Genomic DNA, 20,753 nt, shown 5'->3' on the forward strand with positions numbered 1-20,753 from the left:
TGAAGCTGAATAGACAGAAGCCACAAAAGCAGCCTGAATCTCATGAAGACACATTCACCTCTTACTCAGGGGTGTGAAGAGAAGCTGTGGAGACCGCTGGACTCCCACAGTGCCCCCTTGCAGCCTGCTGGCTCCCACCCATCAGCAGTCCGTGAGGCCAGCAGTGTACTGAAGGTTCAGGAATCTGATTTTTGTTCTATGTGACAGGGAACGCCCATTTGTCAATGGGGCAGTGGAGACACAACAGCTCTGAGCTGTACCTTCTGCACTGAATTCCAGAGCAAATCAGGGAACTGTTCACCTGTTACAAAGAAGAGCAGTTCAGCTGGGTTAAACACAGCTAGCCACTATCCAAATGGGAACACGGTATGGAAACCACACTCTTCACATCCAGCATGGAACTAAGATGGTGCTTTTCCCAGTACTGATACCATAAAACCACATTACCTCTGCTGTCCTTGCTCTATGATTAAGCCATAGGGCATGGAAGCATGAAAAGAGACAGCCTGTTCTCTCAGGGCCAGAAGCTGGGGGAGAAAAAGGAAAGCATCATGCTGCTGGGTTACATGTATTCCTGCAATGTTACACCGAGCAACAGCTAGAAAGGGATTGGGTTCTGAATGCTAATGTCCGAATCCGAGGAAAACGTTCCATGCCAGGTCTAAAGGTTATCTGCTGCTTTGTTTAGCATATGAGAAGCTGAATCTCTCCAAAACAAATAAATAGTTAAACAAATAGAGAAATGAACAGAAGGCTACTTGCTGGGAAGCAATAAGCAAACCCAGAGATGCAAATTGTTGCTGCTTTCATCACAAGCTGGATAGCATGCAAAGTATTAGGGGAAGATTGAGCAAGCAGTTGTTTGTTCAGCTGTTGTTAACCCCTTTGTATTGCCAGAGGTTGCCCTGGGACATCACTGCTCTATGCTGTGGCCAAGAAGTTCCACTGGCCGCCTACTGAACTGAAAATGCTGTGAGGCAGAGATTATTCTTCTACTCTGCTCCTCAAGTTTTGGCAAGGAAACTTTCTAAAACTGCCAAATAAGAAGTAGTGAAGATAAACATCTGAATATATCTGACAACTGAAGAGAATAATCGGTGCCTTCTTCCTTGCCTTCCCCCCGCTGCTCTTCTGAGCCAATCAGAAATAAACCAGATCAGAGCTGAAGAGTCACTGCATGTTCAAGAGAAGCAGTGAGCTGGAGGTCAGGGGCTCTTTACAGCCTGTATCCAGCAGCAGTGGTCAGAAACCTGTGAAGGATTTGCGAGCACTGTGCCATGCTCCACTAGTCTCAGTCCTCTGTTCCACTGAGTCCAACACAAACTCAGATGGAGCATGAGATATTTCAGTAGCGCAAACATCAGAAAAGCAAACACCCCAGAGAGCATTTTCACTCAATTCCATGAAAATTTACCTTGGTTTAATTTTTTTTTTTTCCCAAATGCAAGATATTCCTAAAGATTGGTGATGGTTCGCCAAAACTGTGGAATATCCTTAAACTTCAAAGAAATGCTCGCTGATGTTTGCTGTCACATAGATATGTACACGGCTCTAGGCACAGTCTCAGCAATTCTTTGCCTTGATGCTTTAGGTTCATCCAAAATTGAGTGGCAATGAGTTAAATCTACAACTTGTTACCCAAGTCTTTGAAGTGAAATGGCTTAGATTTGGGCAGCCCTTGGCGAGAGGTCCCTTCTGCATCAGAACACCTGTGACATGGATTACCAGGAGTGAGGGGTTTTTAATTATTACTATTACCTTTTAAAAAAATCTCTGTGAGTCAGCTCACTGCACAAAGCTCTCCTGAAATTAATGCCCAAACACTATCTTTTTTAATCAGTCCACCTGAGTGTGTACATATACTTCACAATAAGAACAAGTATTCCAAGGACACCGCATGCCTCCCTGGCACAGCCAGATCAAGTAAGTGCACACCACAAACCACGTGGAAGTATTTCCACTATATATATTCCTCTAGGCTACTCCCTGGTTCTGATCCCACGTCAAATAGATCATAAATACCCTAGACCAAGCCAAACTTAAGACACTGGGCTGTTATTGCAATGTATCTCTATGGCCAAAGAAGTATTTCAGACTTGATCTCATTAAGCACTCTCATATAAACTCACTGGAACATGAACCTTTCCATTCCTCTTCTCTGCTACTGAAAATAAGTGCTATTACCCTGGTTTCTTTCCTACTGAGTTACATGGGACACTGGAACATTGCTGTGGCTTCAGCAGCTCTGACCCTAATACATTTATCTCACACGAAATTATTCAGACTGTTCTGAGTTCTGTCTTACCTTTAAAAAAAATATACACAAATATATTTCCAATCCATAACATGAAATTCTCTGAAATTTGGAAGTTATTAAGAGCTGGACACAGCTTTCAGCCTAGTCCTGGAGCTTTCAAAACCTCTCGTACTTCTGCAGCACTCAGAGCTGGGCAGCTTTCAGTTGTTCCCATCAATACCCAAGTAACTGAGACAGGAATGGAGGAAGCATCCAGTAAACAGCTGACTACAAAGGCCTACTAGGATTTGCCAGCAATTCTTTGATCTGTAAATCCATCTGGAAACCAACCAAAAGGTGCATTTTTGACAGTGTCAGGCAAAGAAACCTCCCTACCTTGGGCAACTAAAATGTAGGGATTTTCTGTGCGGTTTCCTGCTGCTACATTCCAGATGGATGGAAGATATTCCAATTTTTGGAACAGCAGTGGGCTTACTGCAAACTGACAGCATTGGAATGGCTGATCCTCTGCCCTGCTCTGGTTTAAGTGTCCTACCAGGTTCTGTAGATAAAGAACCTCGGATTCCTTTTATTCCTTATCCCCCCATTCTTTTTTTTCCAAATCACCTGGAAAAAAGCCACTGATAACACACAATAGCAGCTGTGGCCCAGCCCAGACACACAACATTTCCAGGGATGGAACTGCAGTGATTTGCAATGTTGATCTCACACCAAATTTACACAATATTTTCTGGATTTGTTCAAAAGCTCAGTCAATATTCTGATGCTATCCCCAAATAAGACATCGGAGTCAGAAAGAAAAATAACAATTCCTATGTTCACATGATTGTTTTCAAAACTACGTGGTTTAAATTATAAGACTTATTGTATCTTGCCTCTAGAAATGGGCAGGACCCAGTATCTTTTCCTGCTGTAAAGGAGAGCCATCCGCTAACCACGGTGCTACATTTTTACACTGAAGTATCTTTTCTTTTTCCCCTGTATTTTGATTGCTTACTTAATAAGCTAAAAAATGATCAAAACATCTCCAAGTTGCTCAAACGGAAGTGTCCTGGCTGTTGATAGCTGAAACGCACATCTATTACAACATGCAGTTTTTCATTGAATGTTTAAAAAAAAAAAAAACAAAAAAAAAAAACCAGAGGAAAAGAGTATGGCGTTTAGAGATCTGAATATTTTCAGAGCCAAGCAGCACCTAACTGTCCAACACTACAGAAATCAATGGAGAGCTAGAAAAAGAAAAGAAAAAAAATCATTGGTTCCATGACTGTATGTGTACAAAGTGGGATTTTCTCCATCCCAACTGCTAGTCTCTGTGACCACAGATCTTTAGAAAGTCTTTCTGTGAGTTTGCTGAAAGGAATTGCTTTGGTTTTGAATGTGTAAAAAACAAGTCATGTAGGTGGATGTTATTCTGATGGGCCAGCTGTGCACTCCCTGCCCTTCCAGCCATACAGGTGGGTTGTCTGGCTGAGCTTGCTAAACTGAAGACTCAGTATGCACCTCCTCTTTGTGTTCATTTTCTAATATTGCTTTCACCACCCTGGAAGTGGCAAAAATAATATCGCCCAAGATGAGAAGAACAGGATGGGAAGGAAATGCAGTTTAATCTACAAGACAGACATCATGCAAGTAAGGGAAAGTTCATTTTCACACTGAGCACCTTACTTCATTTCCATTTGGAAACCACACTGGAGATACAGACATCTTAAACTGTGTGAGTCAAATTTTTCTTCTTGTTTCAAGGAAAAAAATGTTGTATTGACCCAACTGGGAGCCCATACAGCATTGATATAAACCCAAATCCGTGATGCATTAGCAAGCAAAAGATCATGATGTCACCACAAATGCTACAACGTCACTGTTTCCAAATCACTGAAGCAGAAAAACAGAGTTACAGGAACCAGAAGGGGCAAAATAGGATTTTTTTTCATCTCTTTTTCCCTTGAAGAACAACAAGCAAAGCTATCCAATTTGCAATCGTAATGTTTGTTTCCTATATTGCTTATCAGTATCACATAAGAATTGCATAAAGTGGAATGATTACAGCCATTAAAATAATTTATTTGGCTGAAATAATTCTGTGCATCTGTTTTTCATTTTTGATGTTGTCCATATCAGCAGTGCGCTATTCCTATTCACTCGTACCTCTGGGATTGAATTTCTTGCTTCTATCTTTGTAATCCTGGTACATTTGTTACACAGCAAAGGGGGTGGGTGGAGGAGAGGAACAAATGATGGGTGAAGCTGCAGCACATGGCACAAGGATACAATCCCTTCCTGGAAAGAGGATTTTGTGGCGAACCATTTCTCCCATAATGCATCCCACAGACCATATATCCACTAGGACAGCAGAGACAGGAGGTGGAGAAGGAGGAAAAAAAGCAAAGTTAACCATGACATTTCACTTCTAAAGCAGGGGACAAAGAGCAGGGTGAGCAGAGCAGCACCAATCATTTTGTCTTTAGTTTTTTCTTTCCCCACATCTCACAGAAGCTCAAATAAACACATAAGTACAAGCTGTGTCAGTTGGCTTGGGGGTGGTGAGCAACAATGGTGCAAGAAGTTCAAAACCAATACTGTCGGAAAAAGGCTCACCATTGTCCAGTAACAACTGTGCCAAATCATGGCGTACGCTGAGTTTATGGTGAAAAAAAAACCCTCAATTTGTTTTGAAATGAAAAAGCAAAGCCAACAGCCCAGGCAGTGACTGTCGAAACAAAGCCCACCTGCAACTGCGTAGTCTGTGGACTCCATCCTGTAGCAGTGCACAGGAGGTTCCCAATGGAACTACTCCTGTAAGCAAAGGCCACATGGATAAGTACCACACTTAGGGACTACCTACAACTGCTGCTTAAGCATCTGAACCCACATCCTCTCTACATCAGCATGTGCCTGTCAGTGTCTACATACCAATTGGAAAGAACCAGAGCATAAGAGTGGTCTGCAGTCTTCCTTTACTCCATTGGTACTCAAAATAAATGCCAAAATAAATCATTGTTTTGTAGGACAAGTACCCACAAGACCGTTTCTTATCCTCCTGATCCTACATTCAGGCTTTAGGTGTAATGAACACAGTCACATTATATGTTTGAATTGAGTGTTTTTTTTTTTTCTCCCCTTCAAGTCTTTCAAGAAAAAAGGTCAAATACAGAATGACACAGTGTGCTCAGAAAGAAAAGATCCAGATTCAGCGTGAGGGGGAAAAGCTGCCTTAAAAACTGCTTTGCATCCTCACCTTGCGGCCATATTTGATCTCCATGGCCACCTTCTCCTATTTTTCTTCTCCCTTTTTAACCTTCAAAAGCAGTCCAAAACAAACCAAAGAAACAAACAACTCATTCCTTGGTCAAACAAAATAAAGGTGAAACGTTCCATTTGGGACAAGGCGGGTACAGGGTATGGGGCACAGGACAGCAGGAGCATGCCTGAGGCTGCAGCGGTTTTCTTCACAGTGATGGCTTTGGGAGCTTCCCCGGGAAGCGCAGCAAACCAGTGTTAATGGTACATCTTTAGCCAACCCAGTGCAGAAAGAAAATGAAAGCAGTGAATAGTCCTTATACAGGCAATGGGCATAGTAAGGGGAAAAAAGGAGGGGAGCTTCAGTAATGTGGCAGCACAGGAGCAGGGAGCAGAGAGCAGCCCTTCTGTTCCTTCCCTGGGAGATACGGCAACAACTCTTGGAACTTTCCCAGCTGTACACTTCATCACAAAAGTGTCCCTAAGATTTTCTTATTGTCATTTTGAGAACTGAGCGCATTCTCTGTCCTCCCAGGGACAATTACAACAACAAAGACCTATTTGCTACATGTTCTGAAAGAAAAAAACAAGTGGGTATTTGGCGTAAGGAGCTGTAAAGCATGCCGAGCCCAGGTCAAGTCGATAATGACGCTCATCAAAGTCATTCAAGAAACATTGCTCTCCTTATAAACATTTTTCTGTACTGTTAGAATCTACTCAGTAACTGTCTACTTTCTTGATTTTCACATTAAAATCTACACTGTGAACTCGCAACCATCACAAACAATTAATGCAAAGACCTCCGCCTTTGATAAGTCTCTTTGTCAAACAGAGGAGTGGCAGCTCCTGAGGACAGAACCTGAGACTGAGCACTTTTGTCCACTGCATCCCTTCCTTCCTTGCTCAGTCTATCTGGCACTCTGAGTTTAGGTGTAAAATGAGAATAATATTTAAAGCTTCCTTCTCTGTGAGGAAGAAGACATTCCTTGCAAAATGTGCATTGTCCATGCTTGTTCCTCGCCCCCTCCCTGCTCTTCCTGATGTTTCCAGGGACCAAGAGTTCCCAAATTCCCACCTAGACTCTTCAGAGCAAAACGCCATTCACATCTGGATGGAAATTACATCTCGATGCAAATATAGATGAACGATTTCTTTTTATTTTAAGCTTCATTTTTTTTCCCCTCTCCTCTCCAACTCTACTTTCCGTTAAGAAGAGACTCAAACTACAGAATTTACACCTAGATCTCAACCACATTAATTCAGTCAGCAAAACGTGCAACTTCAGTCAAATCTATCATAAAGATAGAAATTGGTTTTGAAATCAGATCTACTCCCAGGTTTGGAGAAATCAGAGAAGGGCCAGGATTCTCTACTTCAGCTTCTTCCTCCCTCAAACAATCCAGAGACCCAGCCCCAAAGCCCTTGTACATCAGTCCCAGCAGTTTGCGCCTTCATAGCTACAGAAGCAGAACACCTGGTGCTTGGAAAGGGCTCTTTGTGTTTGATTAACTCAACAATAACTAAGAATGGTTTCCCATTATTCTGCAATCCCACACTGATAACTCCATCCACTGTCACACCCCAACAACAGTAGGTGCCTGCAGCACCCAAGAATGAGAACCTCCTCCCCATCACCTGCCTTTTATATTCATGATGTCTTTTCCTGATACATTTTCTGTTTCTCCTCCTGGTGCCCCTACAGCCACAGATCCACCTCACACCTGTGTGCTCCGACATGCAGCCCTACCGTTCTCCTTGTAGCCCATTCCCAGGATGACCTCCGGTGCTCTGTAGTACCGTGTCACCACGTACGGAGTCATCATGAAGCTGGTGCCCGCAGTCCTGGCCAGCCCAAAATCCAAAATCTTCAGCGTGCAGTCAGATTTTACCACAATGTTACTTGGTTTTAAATCCTGCAAAAGATTATGAAAGAGTGAAAAGAGTGCATAAAGCCGTAGCCACGGCGGGGATTGACATTGGTTTTTCAGGCCACCCTTCAAATACTCTTGCACTCCTACACTGATGGTTTCGATCAGAAATCACTCTCAAGCACGTGGCAGAAACTTTGCACCTGTTTCTCTGCAATATCTTGCAGAAAGTGTTGCCCAGTGGGTGTACCCTGGGGTTGTACTCAGATGGTGGGAGCTTACTGGTGTGAAATAATTTCACTGGGCTGTTTGAGAAGTTCAGAGAAGTTCAAACTATAACTTTGTGGGCTTTTTTTTTAATGCTGTCAGCCCCACAGAGATATTCCAACTGTTTTATGCAGAGATGGTTTACTGCTTCATTTGTTTTAATAAGAATTCAACTCATCCTTTCTCAGAAATTATCTTGAAACCAGATCCACATCCTCCTATGTACACACAGCATAGCAAGAAATAAAGCCTTTGCTTACTGTAAGGCAACATTCCTCTTGTGAACCATTTCATTAGCCCTACCCTCTTCCACTCATAAGGAAAGGGACATATATATATATTTTTTTTCAGCTGGAAATACAAAATTAGTACAAGACCACTGTAATAAAGAGTAGGGATGTTTTTAATCCACTCAACACTGCCTCATATGCTCACAGTCACACAAACTGTTTCTTTCATTGGAAGGGATCACAGTGCTACCTCCCGCACTCACAGCCACATTTTAAGGAGCAATAACATTTCTGTAGACATTTCAGAGATCATAATCACTCTGGTGATTTCCAGTGCACATTGGTGATTATTGTCATTATTTTTAATGAGCACATTACCTAGGCACAATTCTAAAGCAAATATGAGGCAACTCTGTGAATGGAATGGGCTGTGATTAGTAAATGCACAGTGATTTTTCTGGAGGTAGGGCTTAGATCCACAGCACGCAAGAAACTCAACTGGTTTTCAAAGTCAACACGAGGATGGCATTTGCCACCCTGAGTTCCAAACTGGAGTCTCCTTACCCTGTGAATAATTCCCGCAGAGTGCAGGTGTTTGATGCCGCAGAGCATTTGGTACAGCAGGTAGGACATTCGTTCATGGTCTAGCTCCATCTGAATCACCTGGCACAGGTTGGCATCCATCAGCTCCATCACCAGGTAACTGAATGGAACAGCAAAGCCAGGAAGGTTATCAGCTGCATTGCGAAGAACCACAACATCTCCTCCAGTAACTAACAATGTCAGAAAAGTCACAAGCATCCCACACCATGGTCGCTTTGCCTTCAGTAATGGATCCCACAACACGTGCAGGAACCTGAGTGCAGTCTGAGCAGCTCCAACATGCGTCTGCACATGAAATTTCTCCAGATCCCACCCTAAGACTGCATGGCTTAATTCAATAATTGGTCCTGAGCTTCTAGTAAATAAGCTTCATTGACAACCTCAGCAGAACTTGAACCCAATCCCCTTCAGAAGGAAGTTAATAGGTTCAACACATTGGCACATTTCTTAGGAGATATCTCAGAAGCACAGCTTATATGATCACAAATTGCTCAACTTCTGTGCACAACTTAATTACATTCGAATTGTAACACGGCAGCAAACTTTGGGGAGAACATCAGTTTTCAGTTTCTATGTGAGATGCACGCCTCATCTTCTCTCCAGCTCTGGTTACCTCCTGCACTCTGCATATGTCTGCAGGAACAATATGATGCAGAAGATTCATATACTAATACTAAAACCATCCTCACCCAGCTCCGACAACTATTTGTCTCTTATCACCACTGATATCCGAGTACGGAATACATTTCCATACCACGCATACAAGATATGGGGAGTACTGAGAGCTAAAAGGAATAGAGCTACGTAACACTATTTGTAGTTCCATTTGGTGCAGCTTCATCTTCTGCACAGCAGTGTTTGTGCAATTGGACAGTGCCCAGCAGAGATGCAGTTGTCCTCTGCATTGAGTATGAGTTACCCAGACAAGCAGTTAAAGACAGTCAGGGGTTATTACAGTGCAAACGTGAAGGATGTTCCACATCCATCACTCTTGCAGGAAATTATTTCAGAGTAAATTGCTGCACACTTACAGCACTTCAGACACCCAGTATTGGCACCTTATAGATACTTTGAACACAGGAATGCAGATAGCTGTCTGATCACAGTGCAGACTACACATGGACATTTTTCAGAGGAGTTCATAACCTCTTTGTTCTGCTGAGTTACTGCGCTCATAGTACAGTAAAGCACTGCATCTCAAAAGCTTTGGTTTAATTACTTCCCATACTACTTACACATCCTGGAACTCCTCCAGAGATTTCTGTGGTGTGAAGACATTTAATAAACTGATAATCTGAAAGACAGATCAAAACAAAAGGAAGAAGAGAAGTGATAAAGGTAAAGCAGTCAAACTCATTTTAAAGCACGTATTGAAAGATAAACTCTATTTTCCACTGCTCGATTAATACCAACACCTCTCACTTTACGGCTCAGTAAGAAGTCAGTAATATTCAAAATAAAATGCCTCAGATCTCCAAGTTGTCTTCAAGGTGCAATTGTATTGGTTTCTAAGAGAAGGACTAGTGATGTTGGATGACTTAGCCACATGCTCAAGGTGAAGGAGTCCTCTGAATGTTGAAGGTACAGTTCAAAAACTAACTGAGGATCCATCAACAATAACTGTCCTTGTTCTGCAGTCAAAAATTTCTTAAATGAGAAGAACTGAAAAAATGTGACCCGAGGAATCCAAATTCCCCGTGTTTTTCCTTTTGCGTAGGCAACACACATAGAAAACAGAAGCACAGCCACCAGGAGGACCGTATTTTACCTCTCCCTTCCTGCCTGCTCTATTCCCTGGGCTTGTTCTTCCATGACTGTCCAATCTTCCCCTTATGCACACTTCTTAAAGCAGATGGGCTAGAACTCCGACCTAGCCAATGCTGTGTTGCCAGCAGCCCTTATGCAGCATTTTTTTTTCAATTATATATTTCAAACGAACACTGTTCTCCTGCAACCCTTCTTTCTCCTCAGGTATATTGAAATCACAAAGTGAGAACGCAACATCACCCTGCTTACAGGAAGGACCACTCTTCTTCCAAAGGCCTGTGGGTTGGTTTGACTGAGGGCAAGCTTCAACCCATGTCACCAGGGAAGAGGCAGGACAGCCCACACGGACACAGTGAGAGCAGAGGGATAAGTCAACTCCTAGAGATGGGGCAGAGGGTGCTAAAGTGACAAGTGAAGTCCTGAACAAGGAGTGATACCTGAGCATGGGTACCTCAGCTCAAGAGACACCTCTTTGAGTCTCATACTCAGTGACAAGAGGGTGGAGCCAGAATGCCAACCACCACTTCCCTATTTACAGAGAAACAGTAGAGAAAAATGTGCTCTGTTCTTTCTCCTTCCATCATCCCTATTCTCCTGTCAGGACTCCCATTTGGCAGAGTCATCACAAATGTACATGCAAGAAACCCACTCACCTACATGGCCACGCATTATCAGAAAAAAAGCAGCCCTTGATCCACTTACTTTTCATTTCTCTCTTTTTTTTTTAATTTTAAACTAAAAAAGACCCCCAGAAGAAGAGTTTTCTTTTGAACAAACCAAAACACCAGTCTGACTCCTTGCATAAAACTTACATTTTTGTGATTCACACACTTCATGAGGACCAGCTCTCTGTAAGCACGCTTGGCATGGGTTTGGTTCTGGAATGGTCTGCTGAGCTTCTTAATGGCCACATTTCTATCAAGGATGGCATCGTATGCAGCACTGCAATCATGACAAACACAGGGGTTATACATCTTAGAGGAGATCCTTCATTTCCTATGGCAAATTCCTGAGCCTCGAGTCTGCTATTTCCATTTTTCCTCTCCCTGAGAAAAATGGTGGGACAAGGAGAGAATGTCTAGTGAGAAGAAAGAAGCCAATGAAAAGAACCATGTGCCACCACATCAGCAGGGAAGAGTGTGCACCACTACTTCTAGCATCTAGTTTCATAGAAATCTGACCTTTATTTTCAAGAGGTAGAAATAAAAGATTAATTAACTCGAAATAAAAGCACAATGAGAACTGACGGAGACGAGATTAGTTTCACAAAGCAGCTCGGTGTAGTGGGTACAGCAGAGAGGCTTCTGCAGTTCCTATCATGATTAAGGACACGTTCACCAAGTGTCTCAATGAACAATTCTCCACTTGCATTTAGCATTCATTTAGTCTTTTCCTTATCACGTTTTCTAATGGAATCAAATTATTTAATCATTCCCATAGACCATATCATCCAATTCCAATTACATGCCTGGAAACAGAACTATTTCTCAAAATTTCTTTCTCATTTTCTTTTCATAAAGAAAATAAATTGTTGTGTATGCTTAGTTCAAAAAATCGAGTACATGAAGAAATACAGACTCAGGTTTGCAAAGTGGTCTCTTAAAAATGGGCTTCTTAAATTCTCCTTTTTAGTTTTAAAACATTTTGCAAAACTTTCACATATTTTGATAATTTTTACCTCTTATGAGTTTGAACCACTTATTTCGGTTGCTCAAATATGATGACACAAATTCCAGCTTCTGCATTCAAGGTCAAGGTGAACTGGACTCTGAGCAACCTGATCGAACTATAGGCATCCTTGTTCATTGCAGGGGAGTTGGACTAAATAGCCCTCCAACTCAAACAATTCTATAATTCTGTGATTCAACTTACTGCTTCAAGGATATTATTAGGCTGCTTGTGATCTGAAGAGCTACTAGCTCTCTTAAAAACCATCCTCAAAGCATCCTTCCTGCTCCCATGCCCCTTCTTCAAAAGCATTTTTCCAAGACACGCAAACTTTTCACACAACCTAGGAAGCATAAAGCATGTTCCAGCTAACACTGCACTACACGGTATTCTAACAACCTACAGTACAAAAGCCTATCTTCACTCTTCACTAAAATGCAAAAATAAAACATTCTGGATCTCAACTGAAAGACATCATCTGGCTTGCCTTGCCCAGACAACACTGTCTTGTGATAATAGACACAGCTATAAGCACCTATGTGGTCCTAACTAGACCAAGTTTCCTCATAAGCAACCACTACGATCTCAATTGCTTGCATCCTCAAGTGTATAAGTGATGCCTTTGTTTCCCATGTTGGAAAACTGAGGCTTCTCCTTGATTCCACCATAAGAATTCTCAAAGTTCCTTCAAATTGTTTTTGAAATATTCCTGTACAACATAACTTTTCTACAAACCAGAGGCAGTATGAAAAATACCACAAACAGTATCAAAATGGTTAACCAAAAGCCATTACAGATATTCTACATGTAACTGCCTTGCATCCAGGCAAACAACATTCACTCAAAACATGAAAACAACAGCTGGGTAAGTCCTGATGGTTCTCACCAAGTTCTTGCTTTACCGTTGGTTCTTAATGTGCTGCTCTCAGCTTGTTTGTACCTTTCTGGTGAATTATGGCTCACAGCAGGTAGACTACAACATGGTACATGCTAAACAAAAATGATCATCTGCCCTATCAGTCAGATAACACTTCTCCATCTGTCCCATGAAATTGTATGGCCTTTTGTGGCCTTAAAGTATTGCTCAGTCATTTAGGGGAATTGGCAGTACTTTCCACTTATCTTTCTTGTTTTCTCCTTTGATTTTCAGTCCTAGGGCATTCCTAACATCTCCTGTCAACTATTAGTATAAAAGACAAATTCAAGCTATGTTACAGATTTTACTTAGCTTAATTGCCTTTTTAATTTACATTTTATTTTTGCTGCTTTTAATTAACCCGTTTTAAGCTACATTTAGCCCTTTTCTGTTTGAGAACTCATTAGCCGCTACCTTGATGCAAAAGGTTTCCATTGCAGATGCTGCAGAATGCTCTGGGACGTGGCCAGTTCCTACACAGTGCTCCCTGATTTTTACTGCATGAAGACTGAAATTACAGGGTTTATCCGGGATGTAATTTTCACTGCCTCTGGAAATAGCATCACAGTTGTCAACTGCAGTCAGCTCTTTCTCCTTCTCCCTTGCTAGTTGCATTTTGCTATGTGGAGAAACAAACTCCATGCTAACATCCTCACCAGCAGCAGAATTTATCAGTCTCCTTTTGCCTCAGGATGTTTGTTGCCCAATGCTCATTTTTGCAATTGTAGACAAAGTCTGTGACTAGCAATCTGTGAAGAAATGCAAAAGGCAAATCCTACTGAAAAGCAAAGAGAAAGTGCTGATACTCACCAAACTATTCCCTGAGCCCCAGAGCCAATTGGTTTCAAGTTCTGGTAGCGCTTGAGAACAGTGAAGGTCGAGTCACCCACTTCCACGCTGTAGAACTGGTTGTCAACTTTGCTTTTGCTCATGTTGTAATGCTTGGCAATGTATGACACATCCACTTGTTTCCCAAATCCCTGTTGTGCAGAAGGGAAGGGGGTTGGGAAGGAAGACAGAAACCCAAGCTGTAAAACATCAGAATATTGAGGAAACACAGTCAGTTCCATTTTAAAATATAAATTCTTGTCATTTTAGGCTACAGTGTTCAGTAGCTGAAGAGAATTTACCAGTTCTGTATTTCTGGGAACCAGGAGGGGTGCTCCTGTGATCCTACCATTGTGTTAGTCCCCAGAAAACAAATTATTTTCTTGAAAAACAATTAATACAAGTTACTACAAACCTCTTGTGCCCGTGTAGAAGATAGCACTACAGAGCTGTAACCTTGCCCATATACGTAGGCATTACCTGACATAAAGTTCCATTATGGCCATTTGATGCATCCTTTGTTCTGGTATCCTTTGTTCACCAAAGAATATGGAGTAAAATATATACTGACTATGAGATAAATATTGTGATTTCATGTATGTAACTGAGGATCCCATCCTGTGCCACACTGAGCACAGGACACAGAAGTTCAGCATGTCACAGAGCTGTCCTGGAGCAGTGGATGACCCACCCATGGAAGTCCACGTTCCCCACATGCACTCTGAAGAGGAGAAATAGAGCCCAGATGCACATCTGCTGCCACATGTGCCTCTCTCTTCCTCTGCATTCATTTCCAGTGCTCACAAATGCAACATCTGAATTTTCTTAGTTTCTCTGATATAAATTGCTTTTTTAATAAATCTGAATAATCAACCACACTACCTGACTGAACTGTGCTAAGATGAATTTTGATGGGGAAAGGAAAAACAAAAGGTGTCCTTGAAGAATACGATTTTTTCATTTTAAAAGTACACAATTCCAGTGTCCTGTAAAGCTGGCATTAAAAATAGAGAATTGACCCTGCCAATAACTGGGGTTCTCTGGGATGAATGAATGCCCTTTTTCTGTCTGTTATCTTGCCAGAGTGCCCGTGGTCACTGACAGGGTGGTTAATCCCAGCTGCCTCATTTGGAGGCTTTTAAATGTCCTAACTGCAGCCATGCAGTCAAACAGAAAATCTCATTTCAGAAGAACAATTAGAAACACTGCATTTACTCATGAATCAGACACAGGGCAAGGGATCCCCCCTCTCCCCAAATGATGAAAGGAAGAAACATACCCACACTGACATGAGTGCTAAATCCAAGGTTAAAGAGTGGAATAACTCTGAAAGAGGTATGGATTTTTCCCATCTAAAGAAAGAAAATTAGCATCTGATTTGCACTGTGCAGACTTAGTCTCAAAGCTCCTACTGCTATATGCAGACAGATGAATAAATCCAGCTTGCTCAGCTACTCCTACCAGACCTGGAACTGAGCAGCTTTATTTGAATAATGTGCTCGTGATAGACAGGAAATAATTCCAGCTCCCTCTGGCTACACTAACACATTTGCATCATGTTTTATCCTGATGTCATTATCAGAACAATGCAGACTATATTCAGCATTAACATCCGTTACTGCAAAACCAATGTTAGGGAAGTGTCAGCATAATCACTGCACTGCTTAGAGAGCCCAAATCACAGCCAGCTCCTCTGGAAGAGCAAATCCAGAGGTTTTTTTTAAGCCAGGGAAGTACCTTGCTCAGGCCTGAGGAACCATTGCCTGTTGGCATCAACGGTACTTACCTCCCCACCAGTAATGTATGTGATACGGATGTAAATGGGATAAGTTATTTTTGTCACTTTGAGTTCAGAATCCTAAACACATCAACATCACTTCTTTTCAAGTCAGGCAGAGCCTGTGAATGACTGGCCTCAGGAATCTCACAATGATACAGATTGGTTTCTGACGTGATACAGCTCCAGCAGGCAGGTATTTGTGAGACAAGAAAGTCTTAATTAATTGAACAATCACTGTTTGCAGTTCCTTCAGTCATTCCAAAAGTAACTGAAGCAACACTGACCAACAGGAGACTGTAGGGTCTGAACAGAACACAATGGTCTCAACAAGTAGCTCTCCCCTGAGTAACACAGACTATTAGAATGATAGAATCAAAGGATCATTAAAGTTGGAAAAGACCTCTAAGATCATGTAGTACAACCATTAACTCATCACCACTACGTTCACTAACCCATGTCCCACAGTCCCACATCTCCACAGTTCTTGAGCACCTCCAGGGATGGATTCCACCACCTCCCTGTGCCACTGCATCACCACTCTGAGAAGAAATGTTTCCTAATTCACAGATTCATGGAACCATTAAGGTTGAAAAAGACCTTTAAGATTATCTAGTCCAACCATCAACCCATAACCACAGTGCTCACTTTCCTACAACAATCCCTCTATTGTTCACATGCAACCAGAAAAGGTAAAGACAGCTTCATTATTTATGGAAGCTTATGAAAAGTAACACCTTCTTAAAGTCTACTTAACATGTGAGCAATGAGCTGCTTTGATAGAAAAGACACACAGAATTACTCTCAAACATAAGGCACACTGATGCAGCTGGAAGTTGACTCTAAGCAGAATGCCTCCTGCAAGTGCTATGCACTTTGGCATCTGGGGACAGGCCAACCAGGCTTCCTATTAGCTACTGATCTGCCTCCTCTCTTTAAAACTACACTGGTAATAAAATGAAGAAAAATACTCTGCTGATTTTTTTCAGAAAATCAGGAAAATTAAAGCACAAAAATTAAAGCCTACTGCTTAAACCCGAAGTAATACTTCCGTAAGAACTATAGGACAAGTGATGTAATTTTCCTTGTCCTGATCAATTTTTAAATCAAATCTCTAAAGCAATGAATTAACAGTGTTATTAATCACATTTGATCATATATCCATAACAGAGGGACAAATAAGCAAATCACAAATGATTTCCAAGTCAACTCAACAGTCACTTCTGAAACAAGGACAAAGAAACAGCCTCTTAGAATTCAGCTAAAAAGGCTTTACTCTAAGCAAGGAAATGCATGCTCTCAATGGAGCGTGCACACACCTAGAAGAGAACTTTCTTTTGTATTTGGGATACCACCACCTCAAGAACACAGAAATCTTCATCAAGAAGATTCATCAAGAACATAGAAGCTGTTCATTAACTATTAACTGGGGAAAAGAATGGTGCTCATACACTTGCCACTTAGGTTGACTTGAGAAGTCACACTGAAGGTGTGGAGGTCTTGCTAAAGTCTTCTAGAAAAGTGAATTTCACTACAGTTCATAAATTTTCAAGTGAGCTCCAAATGAACCTGGCAAGTTATACTATCGGGACCCCAACGTAGCAGTAAACATGCAAGAACAAAAATATTTAGTTAAACACAAAATTCTCCATCCTTTTTGTTTGGAACAGTTTCACAGGTCTCTGTGTTAGGTGAAAGATAATTGCTGAAACAAAACAATGCATTTGAGTGTCATTATTTCATGGTTTCTATAAATATTTGGACAACAGATTCAAAGTTTCAACACTAACTGGAGCTTAACCTTCATTCTCCATGTACTGGAATTTTCTTTGGCCAAAACATGTTCAAAACTTAAAACACATACCGAATGTCATTCTCCTTCTTCTGTACTGAGAAACTTCAGATTAAAAGAAGTTAAGCATTCAGAACTGAACGTACATCTATCCAAGCTGGGTTGTCAGCCATAGTTGTGCAGTTATTTGCCCAATATTCCAGTGACTTGGGATGAAAGGAAATTAACTGCCAAGCCTCAGGGTACTGAGGTGAAGGGAAATGCTAGTCCTAACATTACTATACGCCTCAGGAACATGTTATTTGTTTTCAAAGAACAACTATTGAAAAACTCAGTGAAACTCCACTTATTGCCTTGCTCATAGTCACAAGCTGCATTCTTTTCCTTTTTTTTTTTCTTTTCTGTTTTACAGCATAAACAGCAATAAAGAGAGATAAGAAAGCACAACAGAATAACAGCACAATTTTCTGTAGTTTGAGGTGAATTGTTTCCTGATATCACCCCTGTTTATTTATCCACTTCTACCCCATGAAAGGAGGATATTGACTGCTTTTCACTGGTGGACATCTGTTTCTGAACACCGTTCCCCCTCTTATTGATAAACTCACAATAGAAGGACTTCTTAGAGCTCAGCACTTCACATCCATCTTTTAGCTTCTATAAAACCCACTAATGGCAGTTTAAACTCAATTGCTCTCATCTACATCTCCAGGACAATCAGAGCTGTCTCAGAGCATGTTAACAAGTATCAGCTGAGGAGGAGCTTTCCCTCAATATCGGCATCCGTCTTTGAACGTGCTCAGAAATGCCTACAGGAAGAGATAAACATTTAAGTGTGCCATGATTCAAGGCTATTGAAAAGAACAGAACGACTCTGCATGCGTGAAACAAGTGAGGAAGAGAATTAGATGAAGGACTGAAAAACTGTTTCCTCATTTGCAGTTGGCATCGTGCCCAAGGATGTGCAGGATGTGCAACAGAGCCATCATTCTGTGCTAGCAGTGACAATGGCTCCCCAGGGCCCCGCTGTCTCCACTCCATCCCAGACAAAGAGGCTGGGAAGGAGGACAGCACACTGTGGGCAGCAGACACCCAGTGCTCCGTCAGGGTCCTAAATATGAATATCTTCAAGCTACCATTTGACCAAGAGGTCAGATGATGAGATTATACAAATGCAAGTTCTGAAAGATGGTGAAGTCCTGAGGGCATTCTTGTCAGCTCTGAAAGTGTGTGTCTGTACAGCCAGCAGACCCATTTAGCTTCTGTCCTCCTGACTGAATGAATGCAATTCACTCAGAAGATCCAAGTGCCACAGTTTTGGCATTTCCCAAACCTCTGCTTTGTATTTAATAGGCACAGGCTTTGCTGTGTACATTTGGAGAGTCACAGAAGCCTACATTTAAGAAATAGACAGTATCTTCATATAGAAAGATCTGTAGCACAGGTAAAAATCAAATTTCCCACACAGAATACCAAATGTGTGCACTTAGACACAGTATTGTAAATTCTTAATCTTATCTTATCAGCCTCACTGCACCACAGCTCCCCACTACCATATCTGATTCTTAACCTATAAGGACCATATTCATCACACAGTATTCCTTATTATAGTGCTTTCTATGCTGCCATGGGTTAATTCTCAGTCTTCTATTAGTGCTTCTCCACTAGTTTTCTCCTAGATCCCAGACACAGGTGGCACTCCTAAGAACTCATCATCTCAGTAGCCAGGTGACTTGTTCTGCAGACAGCTCAGCTCTCTCAGACTGCTCCTTGATTGTTTCACTGTATTTGCTTTGCACATTCTGTTTTAAAACAGAACTTATTATAAGAAGTATAATATTCTTACATTTTGAGGTTTTTGTTTGTTCGTTTGTTTTTAATTAAACTCTTTTTATTTAATCTCTTCAAACTATGATGACAAAACTCCAAGGCTTCAGAATTGGCTCTTCTTGATTCTGAGCACTGAGGAAGAAATAGGGCTCCTTCTCTTTCTTGTTCTATTCTTTCTACAAAGCAAAACTCCATTTAGATATTTTTCACTTGCCTTCCAGATGTTCACTGAGATTTCACTACTTTCACTTGCTTCTTTTGCACAGGCTCAACATGGTTGTTACTCATTTCTAACTGTGGTCTCACACGTTGCTTACAAGCCATCACAGCCCAAAGGTGTCTGCTTTATTCTGGTGCAGACTTGTAAGAGATGAGCTATAAGTGAGCATCTCCTCAGCAGAAGAACACATTCATAACGATTCTTCATTCATGGATTGTCTGGAGAATCCAACACAGACACACAGGTAATCTCTTGCCCCAGCCATCACACCAAGGGTGGTAAGGAGAAGAAAGTTCATCCAGAAATGCCAAGAATATCGATTCTTGCGAATGAGGTTTCTTTATGGACAGGGACTTGATTGATAGAAAATGTATAATGTAGGGAAAAAACAGGAAAGAGACATGTAAGAGAGGGCGTGGAAGTGAAGGTAACAATGTTTGGGAACCTCTTACTCTTACAGTAACAGGGATGGGACATTGGCAAAGGCATGCCTCTGAAGCAGAGGGCAGTAACAGCAGCGTTCACAACCAAACTGCAAGAGCAGTGAGGAGGGGAAACTGCTGTTTGTACTCATCAGCTCATTCCGAATCACTTGGTTTGAGAAAGAAGAGACGATATGGAAGGAAGCAAGATACAATTAAGATTAGGAGAGAGAAATGGCCACTGAAAGTTGGCCAAAGCATTGCACCACTGGGAAATGAAAAGGATGGCTGATTTTTCAGCAGCAGCAGGAAAGCCCTGAAGTTCAGCATGCTTAAAGCACAGGAGAACTAAGATGGGATTAACTTCTCATACTGATAGTACAATATTTTTCAGGTAGATTGAGTTTCTCACTAAACTGAGACGACAGTGAGATATCAGGTGTTGTTTGAGAAGCTTTCTTCTGCTAAGCACGTAAAGCAATGAGGAAGAAGTTGTGAGATGCTGTGTCCCAATGCACATCATGGCATCCTTTAAAAAGAAGGGTGAAAAGGCAGCGCATAACAGCACAGGTATAACTATTTCAAAAACAAAATTTCTGGGTACAATTGTATAATTGCAGTATTCACTGTGAAGGTGGCTAATGAAAAGACTCTCCTTTTTTTAATAAGAGGCTGAAACGAGCTGAATAATTTAATTGCATCTCTTGCTAGAAATAGACAGTTCTTGATCTTAAACAAAAACATTTCAGTCCCAGAAATCTACAGTAAAGGACAGTGCCTACAGAATGGTTTATGAATGTCAATTAATCTCTCAGTGAGTAGAAGTTGTAATTATAGGACATTTCCTGATCAAGACAGCTTATTGAATGGTTAAAGCAGTAACTCTGTCTAATGTTATTAAGGCATTAATTTTAACTGAAGTGGCATATCAAATTTAGGAAATAACTCAGAAACAAACCTGATGAATAAATCAACTGAGAGCAATGCAGTCAATAAAGCTGGTCTTTTCTGTTGGCAAAAAAATGAAGTTTTCTAAAATCATCTGATTTTTAAGTGTTCATTGATGCA

The 20,753-nt window shown here is 41.4% G+C and overlaps 1 protein-coding gene across 11 annotated transcripts in view; it reads right to left on the minus strand.

Annotated features, from left to right (window-relative positions):
- The window catches only part of MAPK10 (mitogen-activated protein kinase 10), a 99,444-nt gene that overhangs the window by 18,204 nt on the left and 60,487 nt on the right, over nucleotides 1–20,753 (minus strand). For 4 of the 11 annotated variants that reach the window (NM_001318225.4, NM_001318224.4, XM_025149639.3 and 1 more), the window contains exons 4-9: nucleotides 13,627–13,796; nucleotides 11,045–11,174; nucleotides 9,701–9,759; nucleotides 8,427–8,565; nucleotides 7,245–7,410; nucleotides 4,529–4,600 (exon numbers count right to left, since the gene is read on the minus strand). In NM_001318225.4, coding sequence (NP_001305154.1) covers nucleotides 4,529–4,600; nucleotides 7,245–7,410; nucleotides 8,427–8,565; nucleotides 9,701–9,759; nucleotides 11,045–11,174; nucleotides 13,627–13,796 — 736 coding nt within the window. Of the gene's footprint in view, nucleotides 1–4,528; nucleotides 4,601–7,244; nucleotides 7,411–8,426; nucleotides 8,566–9,700; nucleotides 9,760–11,044; nucleotides 11,175–13,626; nucleotides 13,845–20,753 lie in introns of all 11 variants that reach the window. The other 7 variants (XM_004941103.5, XM_004941105.5, XM_004941106.5 and 4 more) reach the window with 3 other exon arrangements.

The sequence above is a fragment of the Gallus gallus genome, chromosome 4 (genome assembly GCF_016699485.2).
Source record: "Gallus gallus isolate bGalGal1 chromosome 4, bGalGal1.mat.broiler.GRCg7b, whole genome shotgun sequence".
NCBI lineage: Eukaryota > Metazoa > Chordata > Aves > Galliformes > Phasianidae > Gallus > Gallus gallus.